Source organism: Podarcis liolepis (assembly GCF_965112155.1).
Source record: "Podarcis liolepis genome assembly, chromosome: 4".
NCBI lineage: Eukaryota > Metazoa > Chordata > Lepidosauria > Squamata > Lacertidae > Podarcis > Podarcis liolepis.
In genome coordinates this window covers 98,126,387-98,148,866 of record NC_139558.1, presented here as the reverse complement: position 1 = coordinate 98,148,866, position 22,480 = coordinate 98,126,387, and the positions used below count along the sequence as shown (strand labels likewise).

General features: G+C 45.4%; 1 protein-coding gene across 1 annotated transcript in view; it reads right to left on the bottom strand.

Moving 5' to 3' along the window:
- Nucleotides 1–5,975: 5,975 nt before the first annotated feature.
- MAP6 (microtubule associated protein 6) overlaps nt 5,976–22,480 on the bottom strand; it is a 55,757-nt gene continuing 39,252 nt past the window's right edge. Inside the window, exons 3-4 of the mRNA XM_083499794.1 lie at nt 19,939–20,135; nt 5,976–6,185 (exon numbers count right to left, since the gene is read on the bottom strand). Of these exons, the coding sequence (XP_083355920.1) occupies nt 6,086–6,185; nt 19,939–20,135 (297 nt within the window). The 3' untranslated portion in view covers nt 5,976–6,085. The remainder of the gene's footprint in view (nt 6,186–19,938; nt 20,136–22,480) is intronic.

Here is a 22,480-nt window from a genome sequence, read left to right as displayed (position 1 = left end):
GAGTGCACAGAAACACTGTTTACCTTCCTGCCACAGTGGTGCCTATTTATCTACTTGCACTGGTGTGCTTTCGAACTGCTAGGGTGGCAGGAGCTGGGACAGAGCAACAGGAGCTCACTCCATAACGGGGATTCGAACCGCCGACCCTCCGATCGGCAAGCCCAAGAGGCTCAGTGGTTTAGACCACAGCGCTACCCGCGTCCCTATAGAATCATAGGATTCCTGTGTTGATGAACATGGAAGCAGGAAAGTTACACTGTAACATCACAAGCACATTCCCTGACATCTCTGCATATTGCATTAATGTCTGTAGGGAAGGGAGAGAGGGAGCCATGCATGTAATAAAATGCATAAGCTCCCTCTCCCTGCAGACATCCATGGTATACATTTATTTATTTCCTGAGTGTCTTCCAGCAAAACGTCCCAAAGCAAACAAACAGTAAAAAGCATCATTAAAAAAACAAACAGTAAAACCATTCATCAGTCAAGGCATTGGTTTTGTAACAAATAAAAACAGAAATGAATGGACTCCTTTCTGTTCAGCTATTCAATTTTTCATGAAACAAATGCACACACCATCATATAGATATGGGCTAGCTCACAGAGACTTCTGCTCAGTTTTGTTGGACAAAGGAAACAGGCTGCAGTCTGGGACAGAGTCATTGCTCATTGCTAATATCCATCCAATCTACAAGGGGACTAGAAGGCAGTGAAGGTCCTGTGTGAGTGCCTGGAGCCAGTTGGAGGATGGATGGCGGCTAATGGATTGAGGTTGAAACCTGACAAAACAGAAGTACTGTTTTGGGGGGACAGGGGGTGGGCGGGTGTGGAGGACTCCCTGGTCGTGAATGGGGTAACTGTGCCCCTGAAGGACCAGGTGCGCAGCCTGGGAGTCATTTTGGACTCACAGCTGTCCATGGAGGCGCAGATCAATTCTGTGTCCAGGGCAGCTGTGTACCAGCTCCATCTGGTACGCAGGCTTAGACCCTATCTGCCTGCGGACTGCCTGGCCAGAGTGGTGCATGCTCTGGTTATCTCCCGCTTGGACTACTGCAATGCACTCTACGTGGGGCTACCTTTGAAGGTGACCCGGAAACTACAACTAATCCATAATGCAGCAGCCAGACTGGTGACTGGGAGCAGCCGCCGAGACCACATAACACCGGTCTTGAAAGACCTGCATTGGCTCCAGTACATTTCCAGGCACAATTCAAAGTGTTAGTGTTGACCTTTAAAGCCCTAAATGGCCTCGGCCCAGTAGACCTGAAGGAGCGTCTCCACCCCATTGTTCAGCCTGGACACTGAGGTCCAGCTCCAAGGGCCTTCTGGCGGTTCCCTCACTGTGAGAAGCAAAGCTACAGGGAACCAGGCAGAGGGCCTTCTCAGTAGTGGCGCCTGCCCTGTGGAACGCCCTCCCAGCAGATGTCAACGCAATAAACAACTATTTTACTTTTAAAAGGCATCTGAAGGCAGCCCTCTTTAGGGAAGTTTTTAATGTTTGAAGCTGTACTGTTTTTAATATTCAGTTGGAAGCCGCCCAGAGTGGCTGGGGAAACCCAGCCAGATGGGCGGGGTATAAATAATAAATTAATAATAATAATAATAAGCCACCCAGAGTGGCTGGGGAGGCCTGGCCAGATGGGTGGGGTACAAATAATAAATTATTATTATTTGTTGTTGTTTAGTCATTTAGTTGTGTCTGACTCTTCGTGACCCCCTGGACCAGAGCACGCCAGGCACTCCTGTCTTTCTCTGCCTCCCGCAGTTTGGTCAAACTCATGCTGGTAGCTTCGAGAACACTGTCCAACCATTTCGTCCTCTGTCGTCCCCTTCTCCTTGTGCCCTCCATCTTTCCCAGCATCAGGGTCTTTTCTAGGAAGTCTTCTCTTCTCATGTGGTGGCCAAAGTACTGGAGCCTCAGCTTCAGGATCTGTCCTTCCAGTGAGCACTCAGGGCTGATTTCCTTCAGAATGGATAGGTTTGATCTTCTTGCAGTCCATGGGACTCTCAAAAGTCTCCTCCAGCACCATAATTCAAAAGCATCCATTCTTCGTCAATCAGCCTTCTTTATGGCCCAGCTCTCACTTCCATACATCACTACTGGGAAAATTATTATTAGAAACCTGCTTTCTTTTTTTAATGGAGAATTGGGATTCTTGATGTGGAGTTCAGTGCCCAATGCCAACATTCCTGCTTTTACGGCACGGTCAGAAAATACATGAAATCTCCCCCACCCCCGTGGTGTTGAAAAGTAGTGGAAAGGAAGATTATAGAATCGTAGAATCGGAAAGGACGACGAGGGTCATCTAGCCCAACCCCGTGAAACCCTGGAATCTTTCGCCCAACGTGGGACACAAACCCACAACCTTGAGATTATGTCTGTAGCTCTGAGGTTCCTGCATAATCCCAACATGTTACTTACGTTACAGATGTAGATCTGGATGGAGAAAATTGCCCCCCCTCCCATTTCACTTCCGCAACATGACACAGAAAGACGTTTAACTCCGGGGTCCTGACTTGGTTATACATCATTAATGCCTCTGCCTAAATAATGGATCGCTCATTAAAAATGGAACACTATAATATATATTATTCTGAGGTGGAGGAATCCTGATTGTGACCCAGAAATGTCACAAGGGTTGATGGTTGGTGGTTACTGAATGGGAAATCCTTGCCCATCTTAAATAATAATGTAGATCTGGGATACATATGTGACTATTGCATAGTTAAGGAGAGAGGAGGAAAGGATGGAGCTGACATGAAGGTAGGGACACAAAGGAATGGGAAAAAGAGACAAAGAGAATGAGACTTCCATCCAAGCAAGGACCTCAATGTAGACTTGTGTGTGTTTGTGTGTTTTAATAAATATGGGTCTCTTTAATACCCTGGATGTCAGTGCTTAGAGCAGGCTGCCTCAAACTCGGCCCTCCAGATGTTTTGAGACTACAATTCCCATCATCCCTGACCACTGGTCCTGCTAGCTAGGGATCATGGGAGTTGTAGTCCCAAAACATCTGGAGGGCCGAGTTTGTCTATGCCTGCTCTAAGCACTGACATCCAGGGTATTAAAGAGACCCATATTTATTGAGGAAGCCTGGCTTAGAAACTCTTGTTTTTTAACACAAGAATGGAGATCCTGTGGACCTGGTGATGTTGGTGGGACTCCATCAGCTCTGACCAGCATGGCCACTTGTCAGGGATGATGGGAAATGGCAGCCCAAGACTTGAGATTCAGTGTGACGTAATGGTTAGAGAAGCCTTTCTCGACCTTGGCTCCCCAGATGTTGTTGGGCTACAAATCCCCAGCATCCCTAGCTAGCAGGACCAGTGGTCATTGATGACAGGAGTTGCAGACCGACAGCATCTAGGGACCCAAGGCTGAGAAAGGCTGGGTTAGAGTGTTGGGCCTGAAGACAAGGGGTTCAAATTCCCACTCAGCCATGGAATTGTAGAACTGTAAAGTTGGAAGGGAACCCAAGGCTCATCTAGGCCAATGGAGGAATCTGAATCATGTATGCCGCCTTGGGGAAAATAAGGTGGGATATGAAAGAAAGAAAGAAAGAAAGAAAGAAAGAAAGAAAGAAAGAAAGAAAGAAAGAAAGAAAGAAAGAAAGATCCTTGCTGAATCAGGCCAAACCTTCCTGTTCTCACAGTGGCTAACCTGATGTCCCATTTGGGAAACCCCTCCAGGAGGACCTGAGATCTGTGGGATATATCCAGTCTCATATAACCAACATGCTTAACTCTAATTAATGCATGAAGGGGTTAAGACCATAGAGTAAGCTGTCCTGCCAGCCTTAGCTAGGTCACACCTACTCACACTGGGAGGAAGTGCTACCAGACTCTTTGTTCTTTCTCTTCCACCATGTGAACCCTTCCAATGCGGGCGTCTGAGCTACGTTGCTCCAATCCCAGGCTGTGTGGCTTTGGCAAGCCATCTCTCTGTTTCTGTACAAATAATTTAGAAACCATTTTTGAAACTAAGTTGTCTGTCTTGCTGCTGTGTGAAAAAGCACACGAATCTGACCTTTGAAGAGTTTGTAAGTAAACCATTTTCCAAGTTACCAAATGTGTGGTCTCTTTCTATGCTAAGGGAAGTGGGGAACTTTGGAAGCAACTTAGTGTAGTGATCAGGTGGGATTGCTATGAGGAATTATAAAATATATGGAGCAAGCCATTTGTGTCAGCAATGAAAGCATTGCGTTGACTGGGTTTGAACCATTTTGATATGATTTCTGATCAATCCACGTCTCTGTCCTATTTCTCTACACCTGACAGGCACGTATAAGCATTCTGAAACACAGGCCAGTTGCTTCATCAGGCATCCTCAGTACATAAAGATAGTAGGTAGCTTCTTTGATGTAGCTATTGTTAGTTTCGTTAATCTTAGGGCCAGCAAGAGAGTTCACAAAGAGATGGTAAATACTACCCATCCTTTCTCTCCTGTTTACTGCTTGTTTATGACCTCCGGGTTTCCTAAAAGCATTCCCCTAGTCCTGTTTTATTTACTCTCAGAGGACGCGGGTGGTCAGCGGTTTGAATCCCCACAACAGGGTGAGCTCCCGTTGCCCGGTCCCTGCTCCTGCCAACCTAGCAGTTCGAAAGCATGTCAAAGTGCAAGTAGATAAATAGGTACCGCTCCGGCGGGAAGGTAAACGGCGTTTCCGTGTGCTGCTCTGGTTCACCAGAAGCGGCTTAGTCATGCTGGCCACATGACTCGGAAGCTGTATGCCGGCTCCCTCGGCCAGAAAAGCGAGATGAGCACCGCAACCCCAGAATCGGCCACGACTGGACCTAATGGTCAGGGGTCCCTTTACCTTTACCTTTATGTATACATGTTCAGAGTAGTCTTTGTAGTTAACAGGATTTCTGACTTTGTCCCACGTGGGGTTTTTTTTGAAATGCTCAGAGGAAATCTGATTGGTTCTTATGAACACTGTGTAAAAAGTTATTTTGTGAATAAAACGACCTGGGCCGAGGGGTGGAGAGGATTATTATGGGCACCTCCTCCCAGAGTCTTCCTGGTCAAGCCTCATGTGTATTCTATTAATCAGAGTCCAATCCTTCCTTGTTTTGAGAATGCTACAACTTAGAAGGGGATATTTTAAAGGTCTAACAGGTTACATTCCCACTCTTCACTTTGATGAATGTTTTGCGATTTTAAATCTGCTGGGGTGCTCTCCTGAAAAGTACTTGCCCTGAACCTGGATCTAGGCATCCAGAGAGCTATCCTTTTACCACTAAAATATTTTTCTCCCCTTTCAAACAATTGGAAACAAGATCTACAATGCTCAGCCCGCTAGGCATCCCTAGTAATTGGCCTGTAAAGGCACAGAGCTTTTAGCAGCAGAGATTTGGAACTTTACTCTTTAAAACAGTCACGGCAGACTGGGGGCGGCCGCCGAGACCATATAACACCGGTCCTGAAAGCCCTGCATTGGCTCCCAGTACGTTTCTGAGCACAATTCAAAGTGTTGGTGCTGACCTTGAAAGCCCTAAACGGCCTCGGCCCTGTATACCTGAAGGAGCGTCTCCACCCCCATCGTTTTGCCCGGACACTGAGGTCCAGCGCTGAGGGCCTTCTGGCGGTTCCCTCACTGCCAGAAGCCAAGTTACAGGGAATCAGGCAGAGGGCCTTCTCGGTGGTAGCACCCGCCCTGTGGAACGCCCTCTCACCAGATGTCAAAGAGAACAACAACTACCAGACTTTTAGAAGACATCTGAAGGCAGCCCTCTTTAGGGAAGTTTTTAATGTGTGACATTTTAATGTATTTTTAATCTTTGTAGGAAGCCACCCAGAGTGGCTGGGGAAACCCAGCCAGATGGGGGGGGGGGGTACAAATAATAAATTACTATTACTATTACTTTTTGCTCTCCATTTTTTGCCAAAATCCAACCCTCGCCATTCTCATCTGGGGAAGCAACTTGATGGGATGGATCCAGACACAATTCTGCAAATGATTCCAGAGACAACAGAGGATCTAGCACCACTTTATTGATTTTTGAATTATTATTATTTTTTTGTACTATTATTCAAATAAGTCTTTTATACGTTTCATGCAGGCTACATGCTTGTCCCGTCTGCTTACTCAGGAATGGAAGGCAGGGGCTTAACGTCGACCAGTTGGTCCCGTCCTAAGGAAATGGGTTCCTTGTCTGTAGCACCAGTTGTTTTAATGGAGGCACTGAAAGCAAAAAGAAAGAAAGAAGTCATCATGCCACAAGACTGACCGAAAGCTTATTCTGTCACACATAAAAGCAGCAGAACTTGCAATCATTTGCGTAGCGTGGAACTGTAGAGTGTGGTCCATAGACAGCCAACTAAGGTGTCATCGGGTTGCAGCCGGCTAAGAAGCTACCGAAATCTGTCACCATTCTTCTACTGTTGGTAATTGCTGCTGTTTCCAAACCCATAGCTGTCAAGTGTCCCTTATTTGGCGGGACAGTCCCTTATCCCAGCGCCATGTCCCGCTGCTGTTCCTCATTGAAGATGTCCCTTAAATAAGCTACTGAAGGTAATGGGGCCCTTTCTATGTCCAGCTGTCCTTTGTCAACAACAAATTGTTGCTGTTTTTTTGTGTTGAATATATGCTATATGGTAATTTATGGACCTAATAGGTATCTAAAGCCATTTGCATGCAACAAAATATGTATTTTATCAAAGTAATTGTTGATCCCTTATTTTGGCTGCTGATCCCTTATTTTCGTAAGTTGACAGCTATGTCCAAACCTGGGCTAGCAGTAGGTAATGGAATATGCAGAAATAGCCAAACTAACGGGGGAAATTTGACCACAGGGTGAGGAAACATTTCAGAAAGAATGGGGGAAATGTATGTTGTATCTAGGAAAGATAAGATGAAATAGTAAAACCAGTAGAAATGGAAACAAACCTCATAACGGGAAAGATTAAGAAAAGTGATGGATAATGAAAATAATAAGAAGCAAAATGTATAAGGAAACTAATATAACGAACAGTAGTGGTAAATGAATACAGACAGACAACAAGAATTGTATAAACATGAGGAATTATTGTTTATGGATACACTATGGATAGATATGGAAAATGAATAACAATAGATAAAATGGAAGAAAATTATATGCGATATAAAAAAACCAGAAGAAGGAAGGAGGAAAGTCAGCTCTGAAGAGCAAGTATAAATGTAAAATATAATACAATATGTGTATGTGGAGTATCTAATTGAAAAACTAATAAAGATTATTTTTAAAAAGAAGCAGCAGCTACCGAAATCAATAAACATCACTATCTGTAGTCCATTACTCCATGGGGCCAATCTGAGCATGACTTCGTTGGATAAAAACTCATAAAAACAATTCATTGGGTAGGGTTGCCACATGTCTGGATTTCCCTGGACATGTCTGAGATTCCAATAATGAATTTTGGGAAATTGGGAAATGTCTGGATTTTCGAAACTTTCCCCCAAAACTCAACAACCTTTCTTAAATTTATTTTTACTTCTTGAAATGTGGCAACCCTATCATGGGGTGTTACTGCTCTCAAATGTTGGCCTAAACCTGAGCTACTAAGCTAGGCTGGTTTCATGGCATGTTGAGCCCTCTGTGAGTTCAATACCTCCCCCATCCAATATTGGCTATTAAATGGATTTGCCAATTATTATTACTTGCGTAGAAAGCAAAACAACTCCCCAAACTGTCTACTTAACGAGAAAATTAGAACCATGCTCCTGTCAACAGCTGTGTGTAATGGAGCCATGTTGAAACTGGCTTTTGATATCACACCCCGAAGGCTTACAATATGGAAGAAGATTCACATTTTATATATGAATAATCCTTTGTGATAGTGTTTATTTCGTTATGGGTCTGTAGCCAAAAGGTGGACAATAATTTAAGAGTGAAAAAAATCCAGAGTTGTTTTTCTTTGGGTGATTTTCTTTTTAAACTCAGATAATACGGCTCCTAAACAGCCCGATATCCAAAGGAAGATGATGTATATTCTAGTCTGAGGCCTGGCCCCTGTTGTAGATGAGAGATAGTCAGTCCCTAAGCGGGGAAAATTTCTAATCTGCTTTTGCAAGCTGCACCTTGACATCCTTATGTTGAAATTTCAACCACATATTTTGGAGTTTATTCAAAATGACACCCAGGCCGTTTGCTTCCCTTTAAAGCAAAAGGTAAAGGTAAAGGGACCCCATTAGGTCCAGTCATGTCCGACTCTGGGGTTGCGGTGCTCATCTCGCTTTATTGGCTGAGGAAGCCGGCGTAGAGCTTCCGGGTCATGTGGCCAGCATGACTAAGCTGCGTCTGGCAAACCAGAGCAGCGCACGGAAACGCCGTTTACCTTCCTGCCGGAGTGGTACCTATTTATCTACTTGCACTTTGATGTGCTTTTGAACTGCTAGGTTGGCAGGAGCAGGGACTGAGCAACGGGAGCTCACCCCGTCGCGGGGATTTGAACCGCCGACCTTCTGATCGGCAAGTCCTAGGCTCTGTGGTTTAACCCACAGCGCCACCCGCGTCCCCCAAAAGGTAGAGGCTGGAAAATAGGAACCCCTTTGGCATCTATGAAGAATGAATTTGCCAGGATGTGCTACACTGTACAGAAAATTCTGATAGGTCATAGTGAAGACTTGACTGCACAGAGAGAGAGAGAGAGAAAAGACCAGAGATGGCTAGACACTTTGACTCTCGCTCACTTGCAAAGCTTTCCCCAAAATGACCCACTTGGTTCACATCTGCCTGTCACAAATAATCTCTCTCTGTGTGCTATAGTTGTTATCATGCTTTTGCATGTCTTTATGGCATTTTAATCTCCTGGGTCCTGTTTTAGAGATGTTTATCGTGTGAATTGGGTGGGAAATCTGTGTGGGAGGGAAGGGTTAATTCCCCCCCTCCAATGTGCCATGGTTTCCATCTTTAAAAGATGAAGGAAAATAATCAGCAGGAGGTGCAGTCATCCGTCTTCTTGCAAAAGCCCATAATATGTTTGAACACCCCCAATGCTGGTCCAGGGTTTTGTGGATTTGCTAAGGAGATTTGCAGCATCCATTAAGCGGAAATATCCAGTGGTCACAATCCAAGTGAATTGCATGAATTGCATTGGGATCGGTCGTCTTAACTCTTGTTTACGACTGGAGCATTTTCTTTTGTTTCTTAAGTATCTGTACAGGACTCTAAGTGGCAATTTCCAAAGCCAAGTCGGACATTTTGTGGAACCGAATTCTTGGCGAAACCGGGTTAAGCTCTTGAGAGCATCTTGAACGTGAAAACATTTATTATGGTGTGTGCTTGCGTAGGCGTGAGAGACCAAGAGAATTTCTGGGTGTGCGAGGCATTTATTTTATGGGAATTTAATGTAAAGAATGCAACTTATTCTTAGGGACCAGGCAAGAAAGAGAGCTGATGATCAACACCAGGTCCTGTCTCTGAGCTTCCTACAACAGCTCGCTCACTGCTAGAGGTGGGTGAATTTGTTAATTATGGTTTCTTCGTTTCTCATTTTCTCAGCCCACTATAATTCTGCTTAAGTTCGCAATTAAAGGAACAACTCCTTGTGAGTATCCAGCAGCATGTTAATTCCTCTTTATCCCAATATATGCATTTTTTTTGTATGCAATTTTGTCTCATATATGCATTTTCACACTTAATTCCCCCTAACAATTTTTGTACACACTTTTTGGTTGCTGAACTGCATTGCAAAATTCAGAGAAGTGTGGATGTCAACGGCGACCTGTGTTAAAGTTTGCTAATTGTTTCAGGAAGTACAGATTAAGTAAGTATGCATCGAAATGCAATCCAAACCAAATCTCTTCCCCATCCTTGCTGACTGTTGTGGTGACAAAAAACTCCTTTTGCAGTTTTTCCAAATTCAGTGCAAGTGGAGATTTCCCCCCAATAGCTCTGGTTACTTCTTTCCCCTGCTTTTAGTTCGGCGCTCAGAACCAAAATTATTTCCGGCCTTCCTCTAAATAAAAGCGAGCCCTCATGAAGCATGGATTTATTCCATTTGCTTGTTTCATCTGAGGTTTTCCTTCAAACATTTTGTGGTGTTTGTCTAAATCAGGCTTTGTCCAGGACAGTCGGGGTGCTTTCGTCTCCAGCAACAGGCTAGAAGATGTTTTGCTGCCTGAGGCAAAGGACAAAATGGCTAAACCAGCCCATTTCATGTGCAGGAGCTGGGCTGGCTGACAGCTGAATCTTATTTCAACACTGGGAATGGGACCGTGTCCGTCTGTGGGCAGCAAGCGGAAACTACAACTAATCCAGAATGTGGCAGCTAGACTGGTGACTGGGAGCGGCCGCCGAGACCACATAACACCAGTCTTGAAAGACCTCCATTGGCTCCCAGTATGTTTCCGAGCACAATTCAAAGTGTTGGTGCTGACCTTTAAAGCCCTAAATGGCTTCGGTCTTGTATATCTGAAGGAGCGTCTCCACCTCCATCGTTCTGCCCAGACACTGAGGTCCAGTTCCAAGGGCCTTCTGGCAGTTCCCTCACTGAGAGAAGTCAAGTTACAGGGAACCAGGCAGAGGGCCTTCTCGGTGGTGGCACCCGCCCTGTGGAACACCCTCCCACCAGATGTCAAAGCGATAAACAACTACCTGACATTCAGAAGACATCTTAAGGCAGCCCTGTTCAGGGAAGTTTTTAATGTGTGACATTTTAGTGTATTTTTGGTCTCTGTGGAAGCCGCCCAGAGTGGCTGGGGAAACCCAGCCAGATGGGTGGGGTACAAATAATAAATTATTATTATTATTATTATTATTATTATTATTATTATTATTATCATCATCTTGTTTCGTTTCATTTACAACCCAATTTTCCTCCAAGGTACTCCAAGCAGCCCACATGGTTCTCGCCATTTCCCACCTCAACATCACAACAACCCGGTGAGGTAGGGCAGTATACATCTCGCCTAAAAAACTCTCCCTAGTTGAGAGGGGATTTGAACCCGCACCTCCTTGGTCCTAGAAGGACATTCTGCCCCCTGTTTCTAGAAAGGGGAATGACCCATGAGGGGAGATCTACCTGACAACAGTGCTGGAAAACTATACTGTCTTATAGGCTGAGTAGAATTGGGTCCAATAAAAATGGATTTGCGAGGCGAGGAGAGGGGAAAACGTCTTAAAACACGTCAGTTGTGCAAAGCCACATATTGGAAGGCCAAACATTAGTTTGGAATGTAAAAAGATAGACTGTCCAGTTTGAAATTATTAGAGGATTTTGAATGTTGAGTTGAGGCAATGCTTTTCCCCCCTTAAAAAATGTTTAGGGGTACTCTCATTTTGACTCAAGAAAATCACCATTTTTATACTTCAAATTGGGAAAAACAAATACAGTAAATGGACAAAAGTACAGAGGTGCCTCGCAAGACGAAAATAATCCGTTCTGTGAATCTCCTCGTCTAGCGGTTTTTTCGTCTTGCGAAGCAAGCCCACTGACGGATTAGCGGATTAGCGCTATTAGCGGCTTTTAGCGGCTTATCTGCTGATCGGATCAGCTGATAAACGGCTTAGCGGCTTAGAAAAAGGGGGGGAAGGGGAAAAAAAACCAGCAGGAACTCGCAAGACATTGTCGTCTTGCGAAGCAAGCCCATAGGAAATTCGTTTTGCGAAGCACCTCCAAAACGGAAAACTCTTTCATCTAGCGAGTTTTCCGTCTTGCGAGGCATTCGTCTTGCGGGGCACCACTGTACAAAGATTCACCAAATGTTTAGGGGTGTGCGTCCCCCTGTGTTCCACTGAGTGGAGGTATTAGAGTTTGGCATCTTTTCATGTATTTGCAGACGAAATTTGAAAGAAGAAGACTCCGGGGTTCAGCCCAAGACATGCCATCTTTGAAACCCAACACATCACATTGCTATGCCCTTGACAGCCACACCGTGGAGCAAAATGTTTAATAAAACCATCCTCCGATGGTCACAATATGCACCCACATTTTAAAAAAAGGATTGTTTGAGCCTCCACACAAAACGGGAGATTCTAGTCACACGTGTAACATCAAAAAAAAAGTTGTCGTGTGTTTTTAAGAGCAGCTTTTTGTGGTGGGGCAATGTCGCAACACAAAGAAATTTCTTCCCACGCGATCGCGTCGGGTGGAATCCCAATCAATCATCTGCCATTTTCTTCTTTTGTCTTTGGTGAAAGAGTGTGGCAGGGACTTCATCAGGTAACGCTCCCATAAGCAAAGAGTTCTCAGAAAATGCATTCAAGAGTTTATCCTGCTGTTCACATTAACTGCTTCCTAAGGGTCGGGTTAGGGATGTGGGTGGCACTGTGGGTTAAATCACAGAGCCTAGGACTTGCCGATCAGAAGGCCGTCGGTTCAAATCCCCGTGACGGGATGAGCTCCCGTTTTTCGGTCCCTGCTCCTGCCAAGTAGATAAATAGTTACCACTCTGGCAGGAAGGTAAACGGCGTTTCCGTGCGCTGCTCTGGTTCGCCAGAAGCGGCTTAGTCCTGCTGGCCACATGACCCGGAAGCTGTACGCCGGCTCCCTCGGCCAATAAAGCGAGATGAGCGCCGCAACCCCAGAGTAGGTCACGACTGGACCTAATGGTCAGGGGTCCCTTTACCTTTAAGGGTCGGGTTTAGTTGGACAAGATGTTCCTGCGACGACTGCATTCATTACAAGATGGCTATGAGGGAGGCTGCCTTACCCTATGTAATATTGTTTGCCATCTCGGTTTCCTTCCATTCAAGGAAATGAAGAAGAGGTTTTGTGGAGAGCTACATCCGCAAGCACCAAGGCAAACTCAAAAGGCCGCGATCCCAGGCACCTTTGCTTGTTTCTACACAAAAAGGTTCTGAGTTCCAATCTCGCTGCTGTCGGTAAACAGATACCCTACTGTAGTAGATGAATCATGAACCCTTTAAAAAAGCACTAAAGCCTGTTTACTGACACTGGGGGCGTGTATTTTTCATTTATATGTGTGGATTTGATTGTTTTATGCCTTTGAAAACCTACATCGAACAGTAAAAGCCACCAGCCAGTTTATCAATGCAATTAAAATAGTTTCCCATGATTTGCGGCATAGCTCCTGGGATTTGCACCAATAACCTGCTATACTCCTCCCGCCAATAAAATGTGTGCCTAAGATGCAACTGTCAATTTTGTGGCTGAATCAATAAGTTCATGTGCCACTAGACCTCAGCATAGGCACCTTTTTGAGATCTGTAGGAGGCATAATATTGTAATAAAGCAAACCTGCCACGCAGGGTTAGGCCTGAGGACAATTTTCTCGCAAGTTCCCTTACTCATTCCTCACTGCAAAAGAATACACCAGAACCAAAGGCTGCCAAAACAATGGAGAAGAAATGCCTTTAACTTGCAGCTAGGGGACAGTGGCTATGTCCATCTTGGTACCTCATTTCTCCAGTCTTAAAATTCAGTTGTCCACATTACGTTTGCATATATATATATAGACTTCATGAAAATTCCCCAGCATTTTAGTGCATCCCTCCCTCCCACCCCAAACACCTTTATATATGCAATTTTGCCTAATATTCACATTTTTGCAAAACAGTTTCTCCTAACAGAGTGCTTTTTTGGTATGCTATTGTCACTAATAGGTAAAGGTACCCCTGCCCATATGGGCCAGTCGTGTCCGACTCTAGGGTTGCACGCTCATCCTGCTCAAGAGGCCGGGAGCTGGCACCGTCCGAAGACACTTCCGGGTCACTTGGCCAGCGTGACGAAGCTGCAACTGGCGAGCCAGCACCAGTTTACCAGACGCCGTTTACCTTCCCGCTATAAAGCGGTACCTATTTATCTACTTGCACTTAGGGGTGCTTTCGAACTGCTAGGTGGGCAGCAGCTGGGACCGAACGACGGGAGCTCACCCCGCCGCGGGGATTCGAACCGCCGACCTTACGATCAGCAAATCCTAGGCACTGAGGTTTTACCCACAGCGCCACCCGTGTCCCAATTGTCACTAATATATATATTTTAATGCACACCACCTTCTTCACCATAGTAATATTTGCTTGTTTGTGCACATTACTTGGCTAGAGAAATGTACTGCAACATTCAGAGAAGCGCGTTTGAAAAGGTGGCTGTGCAGTTTTGCAAAGTGTGAATTGCGTAGGCTCACTTTTAAATGCAAACTGAAGCAAACTTTTGACTCCATCCCTACTTTCCCCCTCTTCCAATTATTATTATTATTATTATTATTATTATTATTATTATTCCTAATCGATCAATCAGCTCAAGCTTGAAAGAGAACCAAACTTTGCAGAGCACTGTTCTCACGATTTCTCCCAGATGGAACTAAGGTCTCTTGTGGGACTTACCGTCAAAAAAGGAAACCTCTTTGGCTTACTCAGTTCGGAGGGTAAAAACAAAAAAATCAAGGAGGTGGGTGTTTGCGTTCAGCATTTATTTATCGTTGTCCAGGAAGAAGAAGAAGAAAAAAGTGACCCTCTATTTGAACAAACACACCACAATCTATTGGCTATACATTAATATCGGTCTGGCTGTGATTATACTAACAGCAAAACTGAAGGCAGTACTGAGACAATGAACTCTTAGCGCAGTTTAGGGAGACAATTTCGCCACCTCTTGGTGATAACGCAGCAGAATCGAGGCCACAAAACATCCCTTAAGACAACTTGGCTGTGCCTCACAGAATCATGAGCATGGGTGCGCTTGTGAAAAGACCACACAATACCCCCCAACAGAAACACCGCAGATGAGCAAAGCGAGTGGTTGTGGAATTTATTTCAGTTTTTTTGTTTTTTTGCAAAGCCAAGGTGAGTGGGGGTGTCAACAAGCCGTGGAGAGGACTTTAAGCACCATCTCACGCAAACAAAGAGGATATAACAGTACAAGGAAGTGATCAAACAAGCAGAGAGAAAGCGCAGGAATATTCAAAAGGAAGGGGAGGAAAACGGGAAGGGAAGCCAGCAAGCAAATATTTGTAAAAGGAATGCAAAGAATGAGGGAGTTACAGAAGTTTGCCGAGACACAGTTCGGAAGGAAAACCTGAATGGCTGAATGAAACTAAATCGTGTTTTGCATCCAGGACCACAGGAGATTTCAGGTGCTGCTGCTGCAATATGTCGGTCTTAAAAGAGACACTTGGGTGTTAACCAGAGAAAAGATAAGTCACTAAAGGCCTCTTGCACCCTCCATGACCCACGAGGATTTTTTAAATACAAAAACAAAACAAAACAAAACACACCTCCTTGTTTCATTAGACTGGAGTCTCCCCATGGACCGATAGGGGCATCCAAGCATCCTATAGGAGGGCAGGTGAGCATTTAAGCTGCCCAGGTATGCTCAATGGGGCTTTGGATCAAAGCAGAAAATGCTTTGGCCCTCCAGATGTTGGCGAACTACAACTCCCACCACCCCTGGTCATTGGCTATACTTGCTAAAGCTGATGGGAGTTAGTTTGGAGACATCTGGCAGGTCCAAGGTTCCACGCACTAGTCTTTCCCAAACTTGGGTCTCCAGCTGTTTTTCGGACTGCAACTCCCATCACCCCTAGCTAGCAAGGGATGATGGGAATTGTAGTCCGAAACCGGCAGGAAACGCTGAATTAGATCAACCTTTGCTAGCCTGAGAGTTCTCAAATCAGCTCTAGCATCAGACTGGCCAAGATGCATAGTTGAGGTGTGTGATTTTTCCTTATTTAAGTGTGTGTGGTTTTTGTTCTTTGAACAGCCATCTCAGTGAGGAGGGGAGGTCAGGATTCGGATTGCGCAGGGAGAGGTGGGGCCACGCTTTTCCTCCTGCACCACTGTCCTGGTGAAAAGTGCACATGCGCGCACACCTAAGATGCTATTCAGCCAGGCTGAATCATATCCCAGTTCTGCACAGGACTGGAGAAAGCATACCGGTAGTATAACATTTTTCTATGGCTACCCTTTGCTCTGTGTATCAACTGACAGTGCTTCAAAGATCAAATGTAGCACCTTCTCCCTCCACTATCCAAATCCATTCCCTGTTCCCGTCCACCCAAATTAAATATCGGTCACCCCAAATTTCCAATTACAGTGGTGCCTTGGTTCTCAAACGCCTTGGTCCTCAAACAACTTGGAACCCAAACCCTGCAAACACAGAAGTAGATGTTCCGGTTTGCGAACTTTTTCCAGAAGCCAAACGTGCTCCAATTTGAGTGCCACCCTTCTGTTTTGAGTGTTACGCTGAGGTCTGTTTCTGCTATTTATTTTGTGTTTTCGTTTTTGCAGCTCTTTTTGTTTTGTTTTCGTGACTCTGTGGAACCTAGTTCAGCTACTGATTGATTGATTGTGTGACTGCAGTACACTGTTTATTGCTTTCATTTTATGGGTCAATGGTCTCGTTAGTAAAATCCATGTCAAATTGCTGTGTCAGGGGTTGTTTTTAAAAGTCCGGCACAAATTAATCCATTTTGCATTATTTTCTATGGGAAAGCACGCCTTGGTTTTGGAACGCTTTGGTTTTGGAACAGACTTCCGGAACGGATTAAGTTTGAGAACCGAGGCACTACTGTGTGGCAGGAGAGAAAGGGAATGGATTTATTCCCCACTTGAGCTGGGCGTTTGAAACCCCCTGTTTAGCTGGGGAAAGGCTGATGCAATGCTTCCACTAGGGTGAATTAGACTGCTGTGGCCAGCTGGCAGAAATTCAAGAAGAAAAATGGACCCAGGCCAGTTTTAAAGGTTGCGGATTCCTTAGGGTGATGGTGGTTAAGCGAAGGAGTTAAAAAAAAACACCTCTTTATAAAAACAGAAATATACCCCCTGGATCATGGCCCAACTTTTTGCTGCAGGGCTCTCATGGAGCATGTAGATGAGATGCTGTCGCAGAATGAAGTAGCATCTTTTCAGAGCTGCAAATTTGTATAATCAAGCAATGTCCATGCAGATGTCCCCCCCCCCTTTCCTTTTTAAAAAGCATTCTGAATAGCAAATGAGCATTATGGATCAATCAATGAAGCTCTCCACGATGCATGTGTCTTTGTTGAGATTTTTTTTTCCTTTTTAATGCATCACACATTTGCAATTATATTTCTACGCTTCCTGATGGATATTCCTGCATTTCTCCAAAGCACTGGAGGTATAAGAACTTGCCCTCGACCGATGACCGACCCGAACCCTCCCACCCAACAACCCACAAACACACAAACCTGGCTATACTTCATACTCTACAAGTTCTAATATAGCTACACTTGGAGATACACCACAGAATTTGGTTACACATACTCTATAGCCGAAAGCATTCAGGAGCAAGCCTTAATAGAACACGTCACACACAAATACAGTACGGTTTTTGCATTCAGTTCAGGAGTCAAAGCCAAGCCCACAAACATTTGCTACCCAGTTATCATACAGCTCACCCCACCCTCACCCCCACCCCACCCCAGCCTCTGAGGCTGCAATCCTAAAACCTCCACTTACACGGGAGTAAGCCCGGCTGAATTCAATAGGCCTTACTTCTGGGCAGACATGGTTAGTAGGTCTGCAGCCCGAGATCTGTTTTTTTTTCCCTAACCTGGTTCTGCAGCAAAGACAGTATTTCTGCTTCTTTCTCAACTACCTCAAAAAATTTACATTCTGCAAATCTTGCGCTCTATAAATAATAATACTAAGAAAGATTCATGGGGTAGGGTGTGGGGGTGTGGAAGCCTTTCTTGAACATCTCCATGGCAACTGTGGACCTGGAAATTTGCCCTTTTGATCCATCCCAATCACCCTTCCTGTTTTGTTAGTGTTCTTTTAAAAACTAATTGGCAATTTGAGGCCAAAGAGCAATTAAACCCAACGGCTGCTTCTCTGGACAGTGAATTATTATTTTTCCAATCGCTTGCAGTGATGTTCTTACTTGCACATTGGAGGAACCAGAAAAACAAACTAAAAACTGTTTTGTCTTTGACACAAGAAAGCCCCCAGGGCCTTTGATCAACCTACCCTGTATTTTCAGAACTCACCTGGAGAGATACTAACTAGTATTCTTAAAATTTGTGATGGTGGTTCAGCAGCGATCAGCTGACATTTGCATGACGCCATCATCAGTTGCGTGACATCATCACGAGGTCATCTGCTGGTGCCGGCTGTCCTCAGCAGACTCCAGGTTTATACAGTCTCTCACACCACACCTGCGTGGATATCTGACATAGCATACATGTGACACACACAACGCTTGATCTGCCCTTTTTCGGAGGCGAAAATGTGGGGCAAATCATGACGTCGGTGCACATGGCTGCCAAGTGGAGATCTTGAAATTTCATGTTATTTTCAGCATGGGGTGGAAAGGAGGAGAGTTCTCTGCTGTTGGCAATGTATGAAACCAACCTCTGCTGAGGACAACCGGTCCCAACATGCGAGCTCAGGTAGGGCTAGGAGAGACCTCTGAAACCTGGGGAGTTGCTGCCAGCCAGTGCAGGGAATGCTGAGCAAGGTAGACCGAGGGCATGGTACAATGCAGCTTTCTATGTGCCATAATCTGAAATCAGCAGGATTCTGGCCATACCGTTTAGACTGGTCACAGAAATCCCTGGGTCTTTTTTTTATATTCTGGAAACCAAACCTTTTTATTTTCTGGTTTCTGATCTACCGTATTTTTCGCTCTATAAGACGCACCAGACCACAAGATGCACCTAGTTTTTGGAGGAGGAAAACAAGAAAAAAATATATTCTCAATCTCAAAAGCCAGAACAGCAAGAGGGATCGCTACACAGTGAAAGCAGCAATCCCTCTTGCTGTTCTGGCTTCTGGGATAGCTGCGCAGCCTGCATTCGCTCCATAAGACGCACACACATTTCCCTTTACTTTTTAGGAGGGGAAAAGTGAGTCTTATAGAGCAAAAAATACGGTACTTCTGCAAGGTTTTCTACCCCTGAACCTCGGAGCTACGTAGACTTGAAAGCTGAAAAACAGCATTTCCTCTGGGAGACGTTTAACGTCTCCATTACAATTTTCGAAACCTCACACGGTGCAGGCTGCAGATGTCCAAAGAAACTAGGTTAATGGGAATTGCACGGTTCCTCCCTCCTCTTTCCTTCTGTCATGCTTAGTAGAACTTTCTCCTAGTGACATCACAACATGAGACGCTCTCCACCCTGATTGGGCGAGGCGGGGCTAGGAAATACGGGACGCTGTGACATCATAGCAAGCGCCACGTTCTCCTAAGACATTGTGGGTGGGAAGGGGCGGGCTCTCAAATTCCAGGTCACGGGTTTTGCATCTGTCCTCAGAAATGAAGGGGCTGATCCTGTCCCCTTTCCAAATTGCTTAGGAGTGACAAGGCGGTCCCGTTCACCCCCACAGAAATGCAAATGTCTCATCGACTTTCAAAAAACACCTCAAGGAGGTTCGGGAGGGCTACCAGATAGATTAATTTTTACACACGAACCAATATTTATTTTACACCCTCTCTTAGTGGTAGGACTTGAGGTTATTCTTCCTCTGAGCTTTATAGGCTAAGGCATAAGAAAGGGGTATTCGGGCAGAGACTAGTATTTGTTTTTAAGAGAGCTGGAAGTGGTGCAAATGAGATTCTGCTTTCAGTGTGTGAATACACACACACTCCCTTTGCCTCATTCTTGCCCCCGGGTCCAACGGGTTTGGCAGGATTTTTGATGCCCCCCAAAACCAGGCCAATCTGTTTCTCCAGGGCGAAAGCTGGACAAGAAGACCTGTCTTCCAGCCACTCTCCTATTCTATCCCCCCCCCTAAATCTCTGATGTACATAGATTGAAAACTAATCTGCTGTGCCTTTTCCTGCCTCCTATTACGCTAGGCAGCCAAACAAACCCCCCCCCCTTGCAAAAAGGAGGCTTTCTAATCCGCCTTTGAAATCAAAGATAAAAAGCTTCTAATACAATTGGAACCCAGGCAGATTAGAAGCCTCTAATTAATTTTGTGGCCTTTATTTAAAGAAAAGAAAAAAATAAAGAAAATAAAAGGAGGGGGGTAGAAAACGAGAGAAAGAGAGAGAGAGAGAAAGAGAAAGCAAGTAAGAGCAGTGAAATTTACTCTTTCGCCTCGGCCAATTTATTGTTCATCTCTTTACTCTTCTCCTTTTCCTCGGCGTTTGTTGCGCTGGGCCCCTCGGCGCTCTTTTTCTTAGACGACCGGCTCGAAACCATCTGCTTATCTTTGGCCTTTTTCAGGGGTTTATGGCTTGCGGTCGTCTTTTTTGGCTTAGAAGGCTGAGGGCTCGGCTTCTCCACCTGGGCGGGTGCAACCGGCAAGGCGCCGCCGGCACACAAGAGAAACAACACACACAACACACAAGGAGAGGTGAGGGGGAGGGAGGAGAAAAGCGAATTTAGAGAGGCGTTGCCGAACGGTGGCAAAGGTTTCATCAAGAGGGCAGCGTCAAGGCCTTTAAGCCAGGCACAGGCCAACTCGGCCCTCCAGATGTTTTGGGACTACAACTCCCATCATCCCTGACCACTGCTCCCGTTAGCTAGGGATGATGGGAGTTGTAGTCCCAAAACATCTGGAGGGCCGAGTTGGCCTATGCCTGCTTTAAGCTGACTGGTGAACTAACCTGTCCTTAGAAGCATTAACCCTCTTTGGGTATGTACCACCATCAGGGTTGTGGGTCGTAAGATTTGCCTTGTACCTCTATCTGATATACAGCGGTACCTTGGTTTAAGAAGAGCTTAGTTGATGAACAACGTGGATGAAGAACGCTGCAAACCCGCAAGTAGGTGTTTTGGTTTGTGAACTTTGCCTTGGAAGCAGAACATGTTCTGCTTTCCGTTGAGTGTAAATTGAGTCCCCCGGTGCTATGGGAAAGCACACCTTGGTTTAAGAACGCTTTGGTTTAAGAACGGACTTCTGGAATGGATTAAGTTCGTAAGCCAAGGTACCACTGTATGGAGCATTAGGGGACAGTTAGTACCTCTGATAGGGACATGCTGTGCTCCTTCTGGAGTAGTTGGTCCAGCTTTGGTGGCCACCCGGCACTCAGCTCTCACCTGTGGCTCTGCGGAGGGCCTTAAGGTCCACAAATGACAACATTTTGGAGGTCCCAGGTAGCAAGGATGTTTAGGTTGGTCTCAACTAGGGCCAGGGCCTTTTCAGTACTGGCCCCGACTTGGTTGTACACTCTGTCGCGAGAGACTGGGCCCTGCGGGACTTGACATCTTTCCGCAGGGCCTGCAAGACAGAGCTGTTCCACCTGGCCTCTGGTTTGGACTCAGTCTGACCCTTATGTTTCCCTCCCCTTATGGTCTTGATTTATCGGCTACTTTAAAATGAGGCTGCGTTCTAAATTGGTTTTCCCGCCCCCTCTCTTTCCCCCCTTGAAATATACTCGGAGTCGAGAGTGGATTTCATGCTCTTTCTTCAGCTCATAGTGGTGAGGAGGAATGGAAGTTCCCCCAGAATGTCTGCTTTATATACATTATTTACACAATGGGCCCCACGTGATTGGCTAATTCCGGGATTCTCCTGTAGGCCAATCAGGTTGCGGATTCACTTCCACCTGGAGCTGGATTGAGTGGCTCCTGTGGACCAATCAGACTGCTGCATTCTGGACCCTATTGTTCTAGGACCAATCAGACTGCTGCATTCTGAATCCTATTGTTCTAGGACCAAGCACACTGCTGCATTCTGGATCCTATTCGACTCAGTACATAACACCCCTATTATGTTTTTACTGTGATTGTATTGGTGTTAGCCCCCCTGAGCCCTGCTCTGACCGGGGAGGGCGGGGTATAAATAAAATTTATTATTATTATTATTATTATTATTATTATTATTATTATTATTATTATTAGATGCTGTCAGGAGGCAACAGCGGCCACACCCTAGGAATGGCTTCGACTGGCCAGCTAAACCAGGTGAGGGTAGCTGATGGGGTCTCAAACCCATAGGGAGGGATTCCCCCTGTATGTGAAGACAGGCTCTGGCAGTTGAGTGGATGAGACCAAGACTCCTATTGATGCAGCCCAGAATTGCATTGGCTTTTTTAGCTGCCGCGTCACACTGTTGGCTCATGTCAAGTTTGTGGTCAACCAAGCCTTCTTTAGGGGGAAACGGAAAAAGTCAACGTTTTTGTTTTTGCAGCTTCTTTGTTTTGTTTTTGTGACTCTGTGGAACCCAGTTCAGCTACCAATTGATTGTGTGGCTGAGTGTGACGCGGCAGCTAAAAAAGCCAATGCAATTCTGGGCTGCATCAATAGGAGTATAGCATCTAGATCAAGGGAAGTAATAGTGCCACTGTATTCTGCTCTGGTCAGACCTCACCTGGAGTACTGTGTCCAGTTCTGGGCACCACAATTCAAGAAGTACACTGACAAACTGGAACGTGTCCAGAGGAGGGCAACCAAAATGGTCAAAGGCCCGGAAACGATGCCTTATGAGGAACGGCTAAGGGAGCTGGGCATGTTTAGCCTGGAGAAGAGGAGGCTAAGGGGTGATATGATAGCCATGTTCAAATATATAAAAGGATGTCACATAGAGGAGGGAGAAAGGTTGTTTTCTGCTGCTCCAGAGAAGCGGACACGGAGCAATGGATCCAAACTACAAGAAAGAAGATTCCACCTAAACATTAGGAAGAACT